The sequence below is a fragment of the Lithobates pipiens genome, unplaced genomic scaffold (assembly GCF_037356315.1).
Source record: "Lithobates pipiens isolate NorthernLeopardFrog02 unplaced genomic scaffold, aLitPip1_a1.2 Scaffold_18, whole genome shotgun sequence".
NCBI lineage: Eukaryota > Metazoa > Chordata > Amphibia > Anura > Ranidae > Lithobates > Lithobates pipiens.
Window position 1 is genome coordinate 80,919,982 of NW_027507758.1, and position 20,335 is coordinate 80,940,316.

The 20,335-nt window shown below is 44.6% G+C and overlaps 1 protein-coding gene across 1 annotated transcript in view; it reads left to right on the forward strand.

Moving 5' to 3' along the window:
- Nucleotides 1–20,335, forward strand: part of EPHX1 (epoxide hydrolase 1) — a 106,286-nt gene that overhangs the window by 77,536 nt on the left and 8,415 nt on the right. The window contains exon 7 of the mRNA XM_077485838.1: nt 19,315–19,423. Within this exon, the coding sequence (XP_077341964.1) occupies nt 19,315–19,423 (109 nt within the window). The remainder of the gene's footprint in view (nt 1–19,314; nt 19,424–20,335) is intronic.

Sequence of the window (20,335 nt, forward strand, 5' to 3'; positions counted from 1 at the left end):
TCTGAACGAAAACCACAAACACTGTCTGAAAATTCCTTTGACTAAGACGTTTTCTATTAGTTCCAAATTTTCCCATCACTGGTTGAAAATGAACGTCAATTTGACCCACTTTTTTTTTAAAGGCTATTAACCAATTAATCGATTAATCGAAACAATAATCGGCCAACTAATCGATTATGAAAATAATCATTAGTTGCAGCCCTATAACAATGCAACATATGTATTTTCATGCATTGCGGTAACGTGTCCGGTCAGTGCAAAGTTATGAAGGTGATCTAACCCTTTTTATATACACCTGCCCAGACCTTGACTTTGCATATTCTTCTCATAACCTGCTCATGACCAGGTCTCCATTTCTTATTCATGTCTCTAAGATTTCTTTTATGCTGCTCTCTGTCTCCGGAGCCCTTTTCTGCATGACATCAGTATTCCCCAACAATGAGTCTTTGGATGCACCCCCAAATGCCATGTTTTTAGAACATCCCGATTTCCAACAGATATCGAAAACTCAAATGATATGAATGACCAAATAGAGCTGCATCCACCTAATTCCAAAAGAAGGTTACACTTTGACAAGCCTGATTTATACCATGATTCTTCACTACTCAGAGTATTTTTTCCCTTACGTCTCCCATCACTATTGTTATGTAGATGCAACACAACTCCTACTGCCTAGCCTTCTTTACCTCTTGTGTTTAAACATTTTCTTTTTACATTGTAAACTCTTTTTGGCTACGTCCTTATTCCTAGTGTATGCTTGAATGTTGAGACAGTATTTTAGCTATAGCTTCCCTATGGTGCTATAAAAATCCTTATTATTAATCATAATAATAATCATCCCAAATTTAGAGAAGGATAATCCAAGACTTTATACAGCTTAATTTCCTGGTATTTAACAGACCCGGGCAAAAAATTTTTTTGCGCATAATAGCACTGTAAGCCACTAAAAATAGATCTACAGGAATGGTTTTGAACAATGTTCTCAATAAGTAAATTAAGTGTCCTGGATTACATTAGACTGATTAAGCAGAGGTAAGATCAAAGGACAACATCAAAGATGCACAGTAATGTACTTTTTCTGGTTCACAGGTGAATTATAGGCCAGGTTAGAGCACTTTGTATACCAGCCTTAAAATAGTATCCTAAAGTGAACCTGAACTCAAAACCTGAATAGTGCTGTTTTAGGGAGTACAGTAAAACCTTGGTTTGCGTGCATAATTGGTTCCAGAAACATGCTTGTAATCCAAAGCACTTGCCTATGAAAGCGAATTTCCCCATAAGAAATAATGGAAACTGAAATGATTTGTTCCATAACCATTTATTCATAAGTCCTTCAGTTTACATTCCATATAAAAAGATTATAGCAATGTGATAGGTTGTGTAGCCATTAAGTGTCCATCCACAAATAGAAGCCTCAACAAGGGATTTAGAAGCAAAATCCAGCAGGAGCCAGGGGCGGACTGACCATTGGGCCACTCGGGCACTGCCCGAAGGGCCCCATGCCACTAGGGGGCCCCATCAGGGTTGCCAGCCTCAGTAAACCAGGGACAGTATGTGAAAATGTGTTGTGTTTTTTTACATCTGTTTCTGAAATGACCCTTACTGGCATCCTTTTGGTCTGAAAATCCTGAGATTATAGCTGCCCCACCTCTCCAGTACCTTCTCAGCCAATAGAAACATGTCTGTTTATACTGTGTGATTGTATGCTGTGTGTGTGTGTTTGTATCTACTGTGTTGCCCCATAATCTCTAATTGTCTGGGGGCCCCATAATCTCCTATTGCCCGGGGGCCCCATAAGTTGTCAGTCCACCCCTGGCAGGAGCTACAGAGTATGAAAGAGAAGAGAGGAGCCTCTAAGTGTAGCAATATGGTTACATTTAATGAAGGTACAATATTTAGCAACTCGCGTGGTTGATGATTAAAAGAGGCACATCTAAGTATGCAGGCATTCAGAGTAAAGCTGTCCGCATAGACCATCCCCGCACTGCCAGCTCTCATCGCTGTCAGGCTACAATCATGACCAGGAAGACTACCCTGCAAGAGACCGATCTGAAAGCGTGGCTTGAACCACTTGCGAAGCGCTTTGATGGCGGTGCAGAGCATGATCTATGTGGACAGCTTTACCTAGAATTCCTGCATACTTAGATGTGTCTGTTTTAATCATTAACCATGTTAGTTGCTAAATGTTGTACTTTCAATAAATGTAAGCATATTGCTCCACTTAGAGGCGCCTCTCTTCTCTTTTATACTCAGACATCGCTTGTATACAGGGCTGAACTGGGACAAAAATTTGGCCCTGGACTTCATCCAGACAGGCCCACTTTGACAGGTCTCTCCCATGCCGGCCGGGGCAAAGAATCAGTTTGGCGCCCCCCCCCCGTAATGGGACAAGATTAGGTAGGAGAGTGAGAAACCCCCAGGACATAGCTGTTGAGCCAGCTGTCTGTCCCCTACCCCTTGCTCCTTCTGGTCCCCCATGCTCCTTTGTCCCCCATGCTCCTCTGTCCCCCCTGCTCCTCTGTCCCCCCCCTGCTCCTCTGTCCCCCCCTGCTCCTCTGTCCCCCCCCCTGCTCCTCTGTCCCCCCCCCTGCTCCTCTGTCCCCCCCCCCTGCTCCTCTGTCCCCCCCCCTGCTCCTCTGTCCCCCCCCTGCTCCTCTGTCCCCCCCTGCTCCTCTGGTCCTCCCCTGCTTCTCTGGTCCTCTCAAATGCTTCTCTGTTCCCCCACATGCTTATGCGTTCCTCTCCTGCTCCTCTGCCCCTTGCTCCTTCTGGTCCCCCATGCTCCTCTGTCCCCCCCTGCTCCTCTGTCCCCCTCTGGTCCTCACCTGCTTCTCTGGTCCTCTCACATGCTTCTCTGTTCCCCCACATGCTTATGCGATCCTCTCCTGCTCCTCTGCCCACCATGCTCATCTGATCCCCCTGTACTCCTCTGGTACTCCCCCGGCTCCTCTGGTCTGCTACATGCTTCTGCGTTCCTCTGGTCCCCCCTGATCCTCTGTACCCTCCTGCTTCTCTGCCCCTGTGCTCCTCTGTTCCCCTAGGTACATCTCTAGTCCCCCACGTGCTCCTCTGGTCCCCCACGTGCTCCCCTGGACCCCCCATGCTCCCCTGGACCCCCCATGCTCCTCTGGTCCCCCCATGCTCCTCTCTTTCCCCCCATGCTGCTCCCCCCCCACTCGCAGCGCTCACCTCCTCTCCCTGGCTAGTTATGCAGTGTGAATGAATAATGACATGATCCTCAAGAGTCGGTACTGAGAAGCTCATCATATGATCTGGAAGGAGGGCAGCCACACACAGCTGTAACATAAGCTTGCTCTGCACTTATTCTCCTGCTCTTTCCTTCCCCTGCTCTCCATGTAGATTCTCCACGATGGAGGATCATGTAATTATTCAGTTGCACTGCATAACTAGGCAGGGAGAGGAGGTGAGCGCTGCAGGAGGGGACAGAGGAGCGGAGGGGGCGGTGGTCCACTTTCACTGAAACTGGAACCCTAAGCCATCGGCCCACCGGAAAACTCCTGGTAGTCCCGATGGCCAGTACATGCCTGCTTGTATATCAAGTAAAAATGTATTTAAAAATTTTGCTTCAAACACCAATAAGTGCTCGTACTCTACAAATTGGATACAAATCTGTGTTTGATAAGTGCTTGATATGTGCTCACAAGATGGTGCCCCACATAGATGTGAACTCACCCCTCCAAGCGGACCAACTATTTCTAGTTTGGTCAGACATAACTATTTGAAGACAGCCCATCTGATTGGCTGAAACATGTAAAAAGTTGGTCCTCTTTATCGCATCATCACAACACACTTCCGTTCCCGGAAATCAACCAGTATACCGTGGCGGCTCAAACTGAGGAACTGGGGGCGGGAGAAGATGAATTCCCTCAGGGGACTGTGGTGAGGCTGACTTCTCCTCTTCTGAGGGGTCAAATGCAGGGGGATCAGCTTCACAATCTGTAAGATTGATGGTGCAATGACATGAAAGGGCAGGGGTTGCGGTTTTGTTCAAACCTTTTTTTCACTGTGCCAAAACTGAATGGAGCTGTCAAACCCATTCTGGATCTCAAAGATCTAAACCGGTTCCTGAATATCCACTCTTTTTTTGCATGGAGTCAATCCAATCAGTTGTCTCCATCCTACAAAGAGGAGAACTTCTGGCATCAATCGACATCAAGGATGCATACCTCCATGTGCCTATTTCACTGCTCACCAGTAATATTTACTTTTCAATGTAGAAAATCTTAATTTTCAGTTTGTAGCTCTGCTTTTCGGTCTAGCTACTGCACCTTGAGTCTTTACAAAGCTTCTGGTCCCTCCTCTAGCCAGATTAAGGGCCCAAGGTATAACGATTATAGTTTACCTACACAATCTGCTCTTGATACGCCAGTTGGTAGCCCGCTTAGACAAAAGTATGGTCACCACATTCAACTACCTGGAATACCTAGGGTGGATTCTCAACCTAGAGAAATCTTCCTTAAAACCATGAAGGGCACTAGAATACTTGGGTCTGATCATAGATGCACCCAGAAAAGGGTATTCCTGCCCCAGGCAAAGATCAGCGCCATAAAGGAACTGATTCAGGTGGTCGAAGCAAAGAAGAATCCTTCTATTCAGCTTTGCATGAGGTTGTTGGGAAAGATAGTGGCTTCATTTGAGACCATTCCTTATGCTCAGTTTTGTTTGAGGCTGCTGTAAAACAGTATCCTATCGTCTTGGAACAAGAAGGTCCAAGCTTTATATTTACCAATGTGTCTGACTCCAAAGGTGCTCCGGAGTCTCAGTTTATGGTTAATAACCAAAAATCTGCAAAGGGGAAAAATCCTTCCTACAGTTACCTGGGAAGTGGTAACAACACATGCCAAACTTTTTTAGGTTGGGGAGCAGTCCTGGAAGAGGCAACTGTCCAAGAGAAGTGGTCCAGATCAGAAATTACCTTGCCCATTAACATTCTAGAGATTCGCGCAGAGCACTTGTTCCTGAGGGCCTGATTGTTCATTTTGTGGAATTGTCCTGTCAGGATCAAATCCGACAATGCCACAGCAGTGGCCTATATCAATCACCAAGGGGGCACAAGAAGTTATGCGGCCCAGAGAGAGGTGAATCATATACTATCTTGGGCAGAAAACAATGTACTTTGAATATCGGTAGTCTTCATTCTAGGAATAGAAAATTGCCAGGCAGAGTACTTGAGTCGCCAGTAGTTGTTCCCAGGAAAATGGTTCCTTCACCCCGTCTTCCTGTCAATATGTCAAAGATGGGGGATCCCAGATGTAGATCTGTTTTGCGTCCAGGTTCAATAAAGAAATCAACAACTTTGTGTCAAGAACAAAGGATCCGCTAGCATGTGGAACAGATGCCTTGGTATTCCAGTGGAATCAGTTTTCACTGATTTATGCATTCCCTCCTATTCTGCCTGCGTCCATGGCTTCCTTGCAGGCTCAAGCAGGAAGGGAAGTCAGTGATCCTTGTGGCCCAGGAGATCTTGGTATGCAGAGATCATAAGGATGGTGGTAGGGAACCCATGGACCCTACCACCATGTCCAGACCTTCTCTCGCAAGGTCCGGTATTCCATCCTACCTTTCAAATGCAAAATTTAACGAGTTGGCTATTGAGATCCACATTCTGAAGAAACGTGGGTTGTCAAGTTCAGTGGTATCTACCTTGGTTAATGCAAGGAAGCCGGCTTCCAGAATCGCATATTCTAGATTCTGGAAGCATATGTCTCTTAGGAGAAATCCAGGGGTTGGCACCCCAGGAAGTATGTCAAAGGTAGAATTCTTGACTTTCTGCAGATAGGATTAGAAATGAAGCTGGCCTTGAGTACTTTCAAAGGCCAAGTCTTGGCCTTATCGGTATTTTTTCAATGACCACTTGCTTCGGATTCTTTTGTTCTTCGTTTTTCAGGGGGTAACGTGGCTTAATCCACTTGTTAGATCACCCCTGAACCCTTGGGACTTGAATTCAGTTCTGTCGGCATTACAAAAACAGCCTTTTTGAGCCGATACAACGTATTTTCTTGGTCATTTTGACATATCTTCCGCAAGAAGGGTATCCGATTTGGCTGCTCTTTCTAGTAAAGAGGCATATTATTATTCATTAGGATGAGGTAGTATTGTGTCCTCATCCTAATTTTCTGCCAAAGGTAGTGTCGGGTTTTTTATCTAAACCAGAATATTGTTCTACCTTAATTTTCCAGAACCCTGTTTTGGCACGGGGTTCCCCTTAAAAGGGAGACCCCACGCCATTTAAAAAAAAAATTTGGGCACGGGGTTCCCCTTAATTTCCATACCAGACTTGAAGGGCCTGGTATGGAATTTGGGGGGACCCCACACATTTTTTTTTTAATTTTGTTTCAGGGTTTCCCTGTAGGGGAATCCCAGGCCATTTTAATCAATGAACTTTTATGTGTATTGCCAGACCGACAATTCATTATAGCCGTGAGTAGTTTTAATTGACTTTTTTTCCTTTAGAAATATCATTTTGCTGTCAGACTGTTATAAACACGGGAAACATGCACCACTAAATGAATGAATGAAATACCTGTATAGCGCACAATGCGAACTGAATTGCCTCAAGGCGCTGTGGCGCCACTTTACAGGCATACTATAGACACTCCTCAGGTATGAAATTTAAAGAAATATTACACTTTAAGAATTATTAAAATCACTGCTCCCAAAAAAACAACCGTTTTTAAAACTTTAAAACACCCCAAATTGTTCGCTATTTGACAAATAGGTGAATAGCCAATGTTCGAGTCGAACTCATGTTCGACCCGAACATAAAACCAATTCCTAGTCACAGGTGTGCAATTCGTTTTGCACGCCTGTGACCCATTTTCAGTGGAGAGTGGTCTGAAGTCCGCTCTCCGCTGACGTCACTGCCATCAGTCGTGCCAGCGCGCCATCCCGACTTCCCAAGTCTGGATCCACCAGCTGTCTTGATTGATAGCAGTCTCAGCGAGCCGCTTAGATGGCGCCCCCCCCCCCCCCCCCCCACAGCTCATCGCTCCAATGAGTGTGGAGAAGCAGACCAGGAGCGATGCTGACTTCTGCTTGAGGAGGAGTGAGAATCGAGCCATCGGCGATGTTTGGTGGCTCAGTTCTCAGTGCAGAGACAGGGGGGGACAGCAGCAGCATCAGTCTGATGCTCCATCCACCGAGGTAAGTGTGACTAGCAAAAAAAAAAAAGAAATGTTTGCTTATAAAAGTGAATTGCATTTCTATAAGCAAGCATTTAACTGAATGAAACCAAATCATTCAGGCTGTTTTGTTGTGATTAGCTGTGATTGGTCAAAGCTAATCGCATGGTATAAATGGGCTGTGATTGGCCTTGTCTGTACCATGTGATCAAATCGACCAATCAGCTAGCAACACATTTATACACAATGGATGTCATGAAGCCATCCATTGTGTACTGTACAACTGTCATGTGACCTGCTGCGATTTGTCACGGCTGTCATATGGTAACAGCAACGAGCCGTTACTCTGAGTCATCAGATCACGCCACTACGCAGTCCTGCAGCAGAGCGATCGGCTCTTTCTGACAGGATGTCATATGACGTCCAGTCAGGATGGGAAAGCCACCGCCTAGCTGTCATTTGTCTATAGGCTGGGCAGTGACCCCACCACTAACTTAAATAATTGTATGTAAAAGCACATCAAAATCAAGTATTTTAAAATGCTCAATTGCAGGTCTTTTCCATAAATTATTTTTTATTCACTAGCAATATGCCTTTCTAAGGCCGCGTACACACGGGCGGACTGTCTGACGGACTTGGTCCGCTGAAACGTGTTTCAGCAGACAGTCCGCTCGTGTGTGGGCTTCAGCGGACTTTTTCAGCGGACAGTCTGGCGGACTAAGTCTTTCTGAATTTCCGTAATATTGTCCGTCCAAACTTGGTTTCAGCGGACAGTCCGCTCGTGAGTAGGCAAGTTGGACGGACTAAGTATGGCACATGCTCAGAAAGGATTTACACGGCCGAAGGTTGCATTGCAGTGTATTGGACGTCGTATTTCTAGTCCCGTCGTACGTGCTGTACACATCATCGCGCAAGCTTTCAGCGGACTGTCTGTTCGTCGTGTGTGGTCAAGTCCGTTCATTCAAAAGTAGGACGGACGGTCTGTCGGATTGTATGACGGACTTAGTTGGCCAGACAGTCCGCCCGTGTGTACGCGGCCTAAGGAATATGAGCATTCCAGGAAAAGTTGATTTCCTAATCAAACCACACTTCCCCCTCTCTCCTTGTAACATAATAGCTCTTCTAGAAGTGTTTAATCACTGTCTGTGCTGGCCCACCTCCTCTGCCCCTCCATATCATTTTTTTTTATAGCAGCCAGGTTAGGAGAAAAGAGGCATACTATAAAGTGTCACTTTTGAATGCAGAGGCTGCTCAATCCACATCCAATATGTTAGTGCCCAGCAGAAGTCTATGGCCTCTTTCACACTGACGTCCCGTTCAGGCCCGCCTGTCAGTTTTTCAGGCGGACCTGAACGGGTGCTCCATAGAGGTCTATGGAGCGTCGGATGTCAGCGGTGACATGTCCGCTGACATCCGACCGGCTCCGATCCGAAAAATGTAACAGAGGAAAAAGCTATTTTTCCATCCGTCTGCGGATCGGATCGGGTGACGACGGGCACTGCGGTCCGTCGTCATCCGATCTCCCATAGGGGAGAGCGGCGCTGTGACAGGTCCGTCCCTGCGCAGTGTGCAGAGACGGAGCTGTCATCTCCCTGCTCAGCGGGGATCGGCGGAGTGATCCCCGCTGAGCAAACGGACATCCACGGGGCGGATCAGAACTGATCCGCCCCGTGTGAAAGGACCCAAAGGCTTTAAATGTCTACACAAGGGAGGCTAACAAACCCTATATGCACATTGAGAAGATATTGAGGAGATAATTGTTGGAAAGAGTGTGGTCTGACAACAGGGTCCATTTTAAATAGCATTGCTAGGTGCTTAAAACAAATGTAAAGACAAAACAACCTGACCGAGATTCCAACCTTTCCCATACCACCCAAAAAGCAATAATGAGATTTTGGCTGGTGCTGGCCTTTAACACAGTTTACACTTAGCTAAAATAGCTTGTAGCCATTGATTTTGTCTGGTAAAGGGTGCAAGACGTTCAAATGTAATCATTCGTATTTGGAGGAAACATCTAAGCGCAAGGAGACACTTTCTGTAAATTTCAGCGAATAAATGGAGCGTCCTAATGGATTGGGATAAAGCGGGAAAAATACCATCCAGCTGTCCTTTTTTCAGTAATCGGAGAAACAAAGGATCTTACATCAATATTACGATGCATTGAGCAGTGACTCATATCTGGCATAAATTATTACCGTCAGTTCACACAAATGTCTTTAAATGCATTTAATACCAGGAAGCCCATTATATGGGATCACGCTGATTAGCATGCATGCCTGTGAATCATATCCCAGTAATAATTCAATTAAAACTTCTAAAGGGATTAAGAATGAATTTTGAAGTCTAGCTTGTCTTCTCCACTTTTTAAAGAGACACTGGGCAATATGTGTATTTTAAAGTGTATATAAACCCTACAGATGAACTTTCCTTATTTGCTCTGCTTTGGTCTATATAATACACCATCAAAAGGGTTTTGTTATATCTGTTCAATGAGTGCAAAAAAATAACTGTTGATCATACCAGGAATCCAGTGCTGTCCTGTGTACTCTGCAATGTTATCTTAAAGTAGTTGTAAAGCCTAAGAGCTGGTTCACACAGGGGCAACACGACTTCCAGCACGACTTTTGGAGCCAACTTGGACATGACTTGAGTATGAATAACAGCGTGACTTCAACAGGACTTGGGGCGACTTACAACACGACTTTAAGTCGCCCCAGTCCAGGCGACTTTAGCCGTGGCCAGTCAGAGAATAATAAGCTCTCGAGGGGGAACTCCACGCCAAATCTTAAATAAAAAACCGGCATGGGTTCCCCCTCCAGGAGCATACCAGGCCCTTAGGTCTGGTATGGATTTTAAGAGGAACCCCCTACGCCAAAAAAACGGCAGACTCTTATCCGAGCACGCAGCCGGCCGGTCAGGAAAGGGGGTGGGGATGAGCGCGTTTCCCCCCCTCCTGAACCATACTAGGTGCCCTCAACATGGGGGGGTGGGTGCTTTGGGGAAGGGGGGGCGCCCTGTGGACCCCCAACCCCAAAGCACCTTGTCCCCATGTTGATGAGGACAAGGGCCTCTTCCCGACAACCCTGGCCATTGGTTGTCGGGGGCTACGGGCGGGGGGGCTTATCGGAATCCGGGAGCCCCCTTTAATAAGGGGCCCCCAGATCCCGCCCCCCACCCTATGTGAATGAGTATGGGGTACATCGTACCCCTACCCATTCACCTGGGGAAAAAAAGTGTCAATAAAATAAAACACATCATGGGTTTTTAAAGTAATTTATTAATCAGCTCCGGGGGTCTTCTTCCAACTTCGGGGGTCTTCTTCCGACTTCTCCACTCTATTCGGCCTCTTCTCCCGGTGTCCGGCCTCTTCTCCCGCTCTCCGGCGTCGTCTCCCACTCTCTCCGCTATCTTCTTCCAGGTCTTTTACTAGCGTAGGAGCCCGGTCTCCTCCGTCCTTCTTCCCTCTTCTCTCTTCTTTCTTCTTCCGATGTTGAGCACAGTTGTACTGGCTCATCTCCTGTACTTAAATTGTACTGTAAGCTACTTAGACGCTACAGCAAGTCATATAGAGCCCACCCCATTTGTTACTGAAAAACATCCAGCATCATCTAGGCCATTTCTGCCCTGCCTGACTGTCTCTGACCCTCCTCTTTCATTCATTGGATTCCAGTTCTTCCAACCATGGATCATTACACGTGGATGTAACCTAGGGAGGTCTGTGTGCAAATGCAGTCTACCTAGGAAGGCCCACTCTTCCAGACTCACAACCACTAAGCATCCACTGCTTGCATCAGGGCTAAGGGCCTTTAAAGTGTTACCTATATTTTACTTGTTTAAAGACAAATAGCCCGTCCCCCTTAGAAGAACCACGTTTTTATATTTGCAATGCCACCTCTGACTATCCTACATTCCTCGCTCTATCTTGCTTGGATCGTAAAGCATCCTACATGGTATTTTGTCACTGGATCCCTATGTGGGCACCAGCTAATCCGTCTTGTGTGGGCACACACTCCGAGGCGTATGTTCATTCTGTCAGTGAATCTATCTTTAAAATAGTTTTACATTGTAATAAGCATCTGAAGAATGCACTGTCTGTGATGCCCATGACAACCAAAAATTTTTTTTCAGTTTCTATGTTACATTAAGGGCCAGTTCACACTTGTGCGATGGCAGACATCGCATGTAATGCGCAGCGCACGGCTGTTCACATTACATGCAATGTCTGTGCGGGTGCGATGTCAGCCATACAGATATTATGGCTGATATCGCACCGTATTCGGTGCGAACACGCACAGGACCCTTTTTTCAGTTCGGACCAGAATTGGATTGCATGTGTGTTCATACATATGCGATCTGATTCATGTCCGAACTGTCAGTTCACAGTGCGATATGGGGGTGTCCTTAACATATAATGACACTCCCCAGCAGTTCGCATATGGCAGTGTGAACTGCCGTGCGTTCCGGGTGCGATGCGGGAACCCGCAGTCGATTCGCGGGGTTCTCGCATCACAATAGTGTGAACCAGCCCTAAAACCTGGAAGCTAATTGGTTTCTATACAGAGCTGCAGCAGATTTTGTACTCTCCAGTTTTAGTAAATAACCTCCATTCTGTTTTGCACAATGCCTTCTATAGTGAATTGTCTATTTTTTTTACATCTACAAATATGAAATGTAGCACCCTCTACCTGAACGTAGGTGCTAGAATAGGATTTTTGTTAAGCTCAGGAAGTATAGGTAAATTTAGGCAGGCTTATGCTGCACGCTGGGCCTGTCTGTTTTGATTTTGGGACTGGGAGTGTTCAGTGTAGTGGTGGGTGTCTTCCAGGAAGATGGTTCTGAAATGGGGGTTGGACCTGAAGTCCGAGTGGCAGGCAGCTCATGTGAGGGGCCCTGGCCAATTATCTTAGCCGGGGAATCTAGGTGCACAAAGTTTTCAAGCCAAGGCTGTTCAGTATTGTCTTGCAATAAACCAAATGCTATCATCCCTTGTTCCACCCAAGTTATATCCTGCAAAAAAAAGGAACAAAAATGCGCAAATGACTGTTCATTGTCTTAACTGATAGATGGGGGTCTGGCAGCAGGGTGATTGGCGGATTGCTAAGTAACCAAGTGGTGAACATACCGCTAATGATATATTTTGGGGGTTATTTACTATAGGGAAATCCACTTTGCACTGAAAGCGCACTTGGAAGTTCAGTCGCTGTAGATCCGAGGGGGACATGCAAGGAAAATAAAAAACAGCATTTTAGCTTGCACATGATTGGACGATAAAATCAGCAGAGCTTTCGCTCATTTCAGATCTACCCCTTAGATTTAGAGCGACTGCAATTCCAAGTGCACTTTCAGTTCACTTTCAAGTGCACTTGCAGTGCAAAGTGGATTTTCCTTTCGTAAATAACCCCCTTTGTGTTGCAGTTAGGTCCATATATATTTGGACACAGGTGCAATTTTTGTTTTTTTTAGGTATTTACCCAAACATATTCAAGTTATAGTTATACAATGGATATGCGCTGGAAGTGCACACTCGCAGGTTCAATTTGAGGGTATGTACATCCAAATCGGAGGAGGTTAGGAATTACAGCTCTTAAGAATAGTCATCCCACTTTTTCAAGGGACCAAAAGTAATTGGACAATTGAATCAGAAGTTGTTTCATTGCCAGGTGTGAGCTACTCCTTCGTTATTTCTTTATCAATTAAGCAGGTAAAAGGTCTGTAGTTGATTCTAATGGCCTGTACACACGATCTGACTATCATACGAAAACTGTCTTCCGAGGAAGAATCGTACGAATCATGTTTACACTACTTTTAAGAGCCAATCTTTACAGTTCATCTGATATTATTTGACTGGACAAGCACGAAAATTTTCCTTGTACGATACCAGTTCATATGATTTTCATTTAGTCAGTATAGTTTTTGTCCAAAAATACAATACAGATACATTACAACACATGACATCACTTCTGATTTTTTTTCTCGACTTTACTTATTCAATTTCTACTTGAGACTATTAAGCGAAAAAGGTTGTACGATATTCAGAACGTGTGTATGGGCCATTAGTGTGGTATTTGCATTTGGACTCTACTGCTGTGAACCTACATCATGCGTTCAAAGGAGCTGTCCATGCAAGTGAAACAGGTCATTGTAAGGCTTCAAAAACAAAACAAATTCACCAGAGAGATAGCAGCAACATTAGGAGTGGCCAACTCAAGTTTGGTACATTCTGAGGAAAGAAGAATCCACTGGTGAACTCAGCAACATAAAAAGGCCTGGCCGTCGGTGAAAGACAGCAGTGGTGGATGATCGCAGGATCCTCTCTATGGTAAAGAATAGCCCATTCACAACATCCAGACAAATGAAGACTCTCCAGGAGGTGGGAGTATCATTGTCAAAGTCTACAATCAAAAGAAGACTTCACGAGAGCAAATACAGAGGGTTCCCCACAAAGTGCAAACCATTCATAAGCATGAAGAATAGAAAAGTCAGATTAGACTTTGCCAAAAAAAAATCTAAAAAGCCAGACCAGTTCTGGAAAAGCATTCTTTGGACAGATGTAACTAAGATTAATCTGTACCAGAGTAATGGGAAGAAAAAAGTATAGAAGGCTTGGAACAGCTCATGAGCCAAAGCACACATCATCTATAAAACATGGTGGAGGTAGTGTGATGGCATGGGCATGCGTGGCTTCCAGTGGCACTGGGTCATTGGTGTTTATTGATGATGTGACAGAAGACAGAAGCAGCTGGATGAATTCTGCATTGTTTAGAGATATACTGTCAGCCCAGATTCAGCCAAATGCAGCAAAGTTGATTGGACGGCGCTTCACAGACACATGGACAATGATCCAAAACACACTGCTCAACAACCCAGAAACTTTTGAAGGAAAAGAAATGGAATATTCTGCAATGGCCAAGTCAATAACCTGATCTCATGCATTTCACTTGCTGAAGGCAAAAATAAAGGCAGAAAGACCCACAAACAAAGAACACCTTGAAGACAGCTGCAGCTGCAGTTAGAGCCTGGCAAAGCATCAGAAAGGAGGAAACCCAATCTTTGGTAATGTCCATGGGTTCCAAACTTCAGGCAGTCATTGCCAGTAAAGAATTCTCAACAAAATATAAAAAATTAACATTTTATTTATGATTATATTCGAGCCCCTGAAAATGTGGGGATTGTGTATAAAAATGGTTGCAGTTTCTAAAATTTGTACTTGATATTTATGTTCAACCCCTTGAATTTAAGCTGAAAGTCTGCACTTCACATTCATTTGAATTGTTTTGTTTTATTTTTATTCTGGTTGCATACAGAGCCAAAAGTAGGAAAATTGTGCCTGTGTCCAAATATATATGGACCTAACTGTATATAATGTCAACAGTAGGTGTCAACTTTATGAGAAAGCAACTAATTGGGGGTATTAAAAAAAAAAAAATTACAATAAAATAATAAAACCCCATTAAAGTCACAGAAGTGAATGTATTATGGATATAGCTGTGCAGTGTAAAGATTAGACCCAGCGCACTTTGTAGTCAGCAATCAGAAACAAACCTGGTCAGGCAGTATTCTTTTGCAACACAAATCTGCGTCAGCACACTAGCTTTGAGAGCTGAGGTTGTTACTGAGCTCTGCCAGCATAGAACATTGCAGTGCAGGAAATGTTTTAATTGGGGAAAAAGTATTTTTAGTCCTTTCAGTGAAAAAAATCTGTCACAATTCATAACCTGTGGGTTTCGGGACTATAAAGAGATAATAAAAAGCATGAGATTTTATTTGGACTGTAATATTTAAAGGACTTAATGTATTTAAAAAAAGGTTGTACTTCCATATTTGTGATACTGAGGCTGGGTTCACACTGTTGTGCGGATGCAGCTTACAACAGCGGTCCGGTGCGTATTTATCACACTAAAAAGAACACAGATCCTCAAGATACTACCACTATATACTGAATCCAAAAAAATGTGTATGTATATATATATATTTTTATATATATTTTTTTTTTTCTATCAGAATTTTGAAAGAGAAGAAAGTACACCATGCTAAAATGGTACCACACAATACAAACTACATTTATGCTAAAAAGACTGTATATCCACCTCACATATCAGGAAACCATTAAATCTGACCCAACAGGGGTGTGATGTATGCAAAGAACTATTCCCCTTGACTCCTCAGAGTCCAAGTGTGGGGGAAGGGAGACATGTAGCCAGTGGACCTAAGAGATTAAAACGGGGTTCCACCCTAAAGTGGAACTTCCGCTCATCGGAACCCCCCCCCCCCCCCCCCGGTGTCACATTTGGCACCTTTCAGGGGGGAGGGGGGTGCAGATACCTAAGACCCATGGGAGTCTATGCCGTTTCCTGTCCCGCCACGCTGTCTGCTGGCACACACACGGGTCCCAGAGACAGCGTGGACCATTCCTAGTGTGCTGCGTGACTCGTGCATGCGCAGTAGGGAACCGGGAAGTGGAGCCGCAACGCTTCACTTCCTGATTCCCTCATCTAGAATGGTGACGGCAGCAGCTGAGACCCGAGCGATCGATCGGTCTCGGCTGCTGACATCGCTGGACCCTGGGACAGGCGAGTGTCTATTTATTAAAAGTCAGCAGCTGTAGTATTTATAGCTGCTGGCTTTTAATATTTTTTTGTAGGTGGAATCCCTCTTTAAGTTCCAGGGACGCTCTTGTGAATGAACAGGGTTGTTGGGGGTGGTACGGAATTGCAGTATAAACACTGTATAAGAACAATGTCCCATATATCCACGGATGTGCTAAAGCTCAAGATCTATAAATTCCAACGGTGTATTCCAAGGTTTATAAAGCATCTATGACGGCCCAAGTAGAAGAAAGGGTACAGTGGTCCAGAGGAGGTAAATTCCAGGTTTGTGAAATGTCTCTGTATGTGGAGACCCACTGTGGGTTATATGCAAATGTCATATGATAACAGATAACCGGAAAACCTCCCTCTCACTGTAAAAAGCCTGTCCATGTGTTCCATACCAAACATCAGATTATTGGAGTGTATACAAAGTTCTTTGTAGAAAACTTCACAAGTGAAGTCAAAAGTCCATTAAGATGGTATACTTATCAAGTCATGCTGCCTGTGACTTGGATCTTAACCCATATGCAGGTTGTCCAGCATGGAGCCCTCCCATCTCTGTATAGGTCCCTGGTGGGTCGTGAATTGGAGGTGGATAAGCTAGACCCATGAATGACCGGTTTCCCCAGTCTCTGCCGGCTGCTTCGGAGGCAAAAATTGAGTGAGGTCTCTTGAGGGGTCTGGTGTGTCCCTGTTCTCCATTTCAGGGACAAATCAGGCCCGAATTTTTTCCTGAATTCGGACTCGAACCAGAGCCAAAGCAGCTGTGTGAACTGGCTTCATTGAAAGCCGGTCACAGTCTCCTGTCAGGCGAATATGATGCAGGGAAGCCTGTAGGAAGGGGAAGAGTCCTCTGCGTCTTTGACTCAGTTTCAGGTCTGATTTCAAGCAAAAATTCAGGCCTTATGAAAGGAGAACAGGGATGCACCGGACCCCCTGCTGTGAGCCGCTCCAAACATAGTGTGAGCCCGGGCTTAAAGGGGTGCCGCGCTCATACCATTGCGCCAACACCATCCTACAGTGTTTGAACAAGATAGGATAGATCTATACTGTGTATGTCCAATAATAATACTGCCCCCTGTAAACTGTAGGGAACAGCTAAGTTTATTTGAGAAGGCACCATTTTTGCAAACTTTGGTTGTTCAGTTTTGGTGATCCATTGTGCCTTTATAGCCTTGTTTCCCCGTTCTTAGCTAGAGGTGAGGATTCCATCTTGGCCTTCTGCTGCAGTAACCTAGCTTCTTCAAAGTCTGACTTGTGAGTTTGGATATAGCGTTCCAGACCCTAGAGACCACAAAGACCTAGAGACAACAGTGCATGTAAATTCCAGGAGGTTGGCATTCTCTAAGATGCTGCAATCACCACATCTGGTACTAACAATTATTCAGCATTCAAAGTCATCTAGATCAGGCTTCTTCCCCCTTTTAATGTCAGGTTGAACAGCAACTGAATCATAACTGCATGCTTTATGGATTAAGTTCCAGCCACATAATTCCATGTGTGGCTATTTGCGTTACGCAGCAAGCATTTCCTGTAAATTTTTGTCACACACAGAATTTATTACTTTTTATTTTGGTCCGGACTACAACATTTTATTTTTTTATTTTTTAAGTAAGATAATTGTAAAATGTTGCATATTAATATACTGCATTTTTCCTTTGAATCACAAGCTGGTGGAGCACTAGGTACCCTTTTACATTTACAGGTTGATTGCTTCTTTAATGAAAAGCTTGTTGTTTACAGATCTCAAAAGCTGAAGCTGCAATTTGCACATTAAACTGGATGGCTAATCTGTAGGAACTCCTTCCTTATTGGGTAGCAGTGTTTGACAGCAACTTCAACTGGTTGTAAACCCACTTTGGAAAAAAATAAAAAACTAACACCTGCAAGACAAAGGCATAATGAGCTAGTATGCATAGCATACTAGCTCATTATGTAACACTCACCTGAGGTCGAATCCTTCGCTGCGGTGCCCGTACACAGCACCAGCCGGGGATTACTTCTAGGTATCATGGCTCCAGCGCTGTGATTGACCAGACCTGGACAACGCCTCTCCCGCACATGGCGCAGGAGCTGCCAGTAAAGCCCCATACACGCTATCAGTTTTTCTGCTGAGTTTTTCCTTCAGATTTACCAAAACCATATAATATGAGGTCAAACCTTAGGAGTTTCAATTTGTATGCAATCAGGCAGGCCCTTGCACTACATGGTTTTAGTAAATCTGAAGACAAAAATCAGCAGAAAATCTGATGGTGTGTATGGGGCATAACGGCACACTCACTGAAGCAAACGGCGCGTACGTGCCATTGCTTCAGTGAGCATGTGCCAATGATGTCGGCACATGCAAATACAGGGGATATCTCCTAAACCGTGCAGCGGTAGCTACATGTAAGCCTTATTATAGGCTTACCTGTAGCAAAAATTGGTCTGTAAGGCTTTACAACCACTTTCAGTCTACATTAAAATAAGAGAAGAGACTCCTCTGTAGTATTGCATAGAGAAGCACAAGGACCCAGTGATCATGTAAATAAGGTTTGTAATGAAGCAGGTTTTATTTTGAATTTCAATAGCTGTAAATGAGGGACCAGGGAAGGCAAAAATAAGCAGAATAAACTTCAGAAACTTCTTTAATAAAGGCTCTTTAACAAAACTGAAAATCTGTTGGTTATTGGGACTTTGATCTCTTCATTGAATGACATCTGCTCACATTTTAAGCCAATTATTAATGAAGTAACAGGGCATGGAGCCAAGTCACTGGTTGGCTACGTGTGTACATATAGTATCTGTATGTGCTTGTCTGCACCTACTCATAATCTGCTCTACAAACCACCACAAAGCTATTTTAAAAATATGTGCCTAACTTGCTCATATTTACTTTAAAGCCAAAATTACTTGAGGATGAAGATGAGCTATAAAAAGGCACAAAATTAAGACAATTATTGAATACTTTCTAAAAGACACCCTGTTCCCATACCAGTCATTTTACCAACACTTTCCATAAATGTGTGCATTTATTGTATTTATGCCGGTTATAAAAGCCACCCTTGTGTAAACATCCAAAAGCCCTGAGACTGCTGCTGGGCGCCGCCATCTTGGATGTGATGTCAGCACCCTCAGCTGACATCACGAGCTGCCCGGGTGTTCCCACCCAGACCTTACCCAATTACTGGAGTTGCCCTGCTTTTAATTATGCAAGGGCAGCCCCCTGTAGCTCCTGATCACCGTAATTAATGTTTTTATGAGTTATGCATGCACAGTAACTCAAGTAAGAGTAACACTTTGATCCTGGGACATGGCCAGAGACACAGCCTCATAGGGACTGAGATCCAAGATGTGGGATTGTGCTACATCGAGGACAGGATAGAGAGAAAAACTCTGATAAATGGGCTGATCTGCAGGTAATACAAGCCATACAGACAGTATCCCCCTTGACAGTGTAAACTGTACCCAGACATATGAATAAAAGTTTCTGTCAGAGACACAGAGGATAAACAGGTATGTTGGTGAAAATTGTATTCAGTTAATCCTAAAAACGTTTTCAGTAGTGGAGTTTTGTCCTAAAATCAAATGTTTCTGTTTTGCAGGCTGTGGACTAAATAACTCCCCTGTTGGTCTGGCATCATACATTCTAGAGAAATTCTCCACTTGGACAGACCCTGATTTCCGTGACCACGAGGATGGAGGTCTGGAGAGGTATATATGGAAATACCAACGTTTGTGGGAGGGACTAAGAAAACAGGGAGGAGGGAATTCACCCCTAATTGCACAGTTCGCTATTCTTTAGACTGGCCCCCTTTTTTAAGATTTTAAAGTGATTATAAAATCAGATGTTCAGCTTAAAGCGGAGTTCCACCCAATTTTGTGCAGCAAGCCCGTCCCCCCCCCCATCTTCTGGGACCTGTGTGAGTCCCAGAAGACAGCTGGCCATTTACAAAGCGCCACATGACTCGCGCATGCACAATAGGAAATGGGCAGTGAAGCCGCAAGGCTCCACTGACGGTTTCCCTTAGTTAGAATGGCACTGCCTGCACCTGATCCGATGGACGGATCAGCCTCAGGGGGGCCGACATCACAGGCTCCCTGGCTCCCTGGACAGGTAAGCATCCTTATTAAAAGTCCGCAGCTACCATGTTTTTAGCTGCTGACTTTAATAAAAAAAAAAAGAATTTGCGGGTGGAACACCACTTTAATGCATTCTATGTCCTCAGACTGCATTAAAAACAGGCATGATTCTGTGATGGACATCACTGCATGGGGTCAGGCATACGGCCAGAAATTAAGTCTGTGAACATAGTTTGCTGTGACATCAAAAAAATGCAAGGTAAAGCTTCATCATGCAAAGAGAAAGCCATATCTGAACATGATTCAGTAAAGCCGCCGTCCTCTGGGCCAAAGCTCCTTTAAAATGTTTAAAATGGTCTGTTGCAAAGTGGAAAGCCATTCTGTGGTCAGAGGAATCAAAATGTTACCTTTTTTTTGGTAACCATGGGCGCCACGTCCTCCGGACTAAAGAAGGGAGGGACCTTCCGGTCTGTTATCAGCGCTCAGTTCAAAAGCCAGCATCTCTGATGGTATACAGGTGTAATAATGCGTATGGAATGGGCA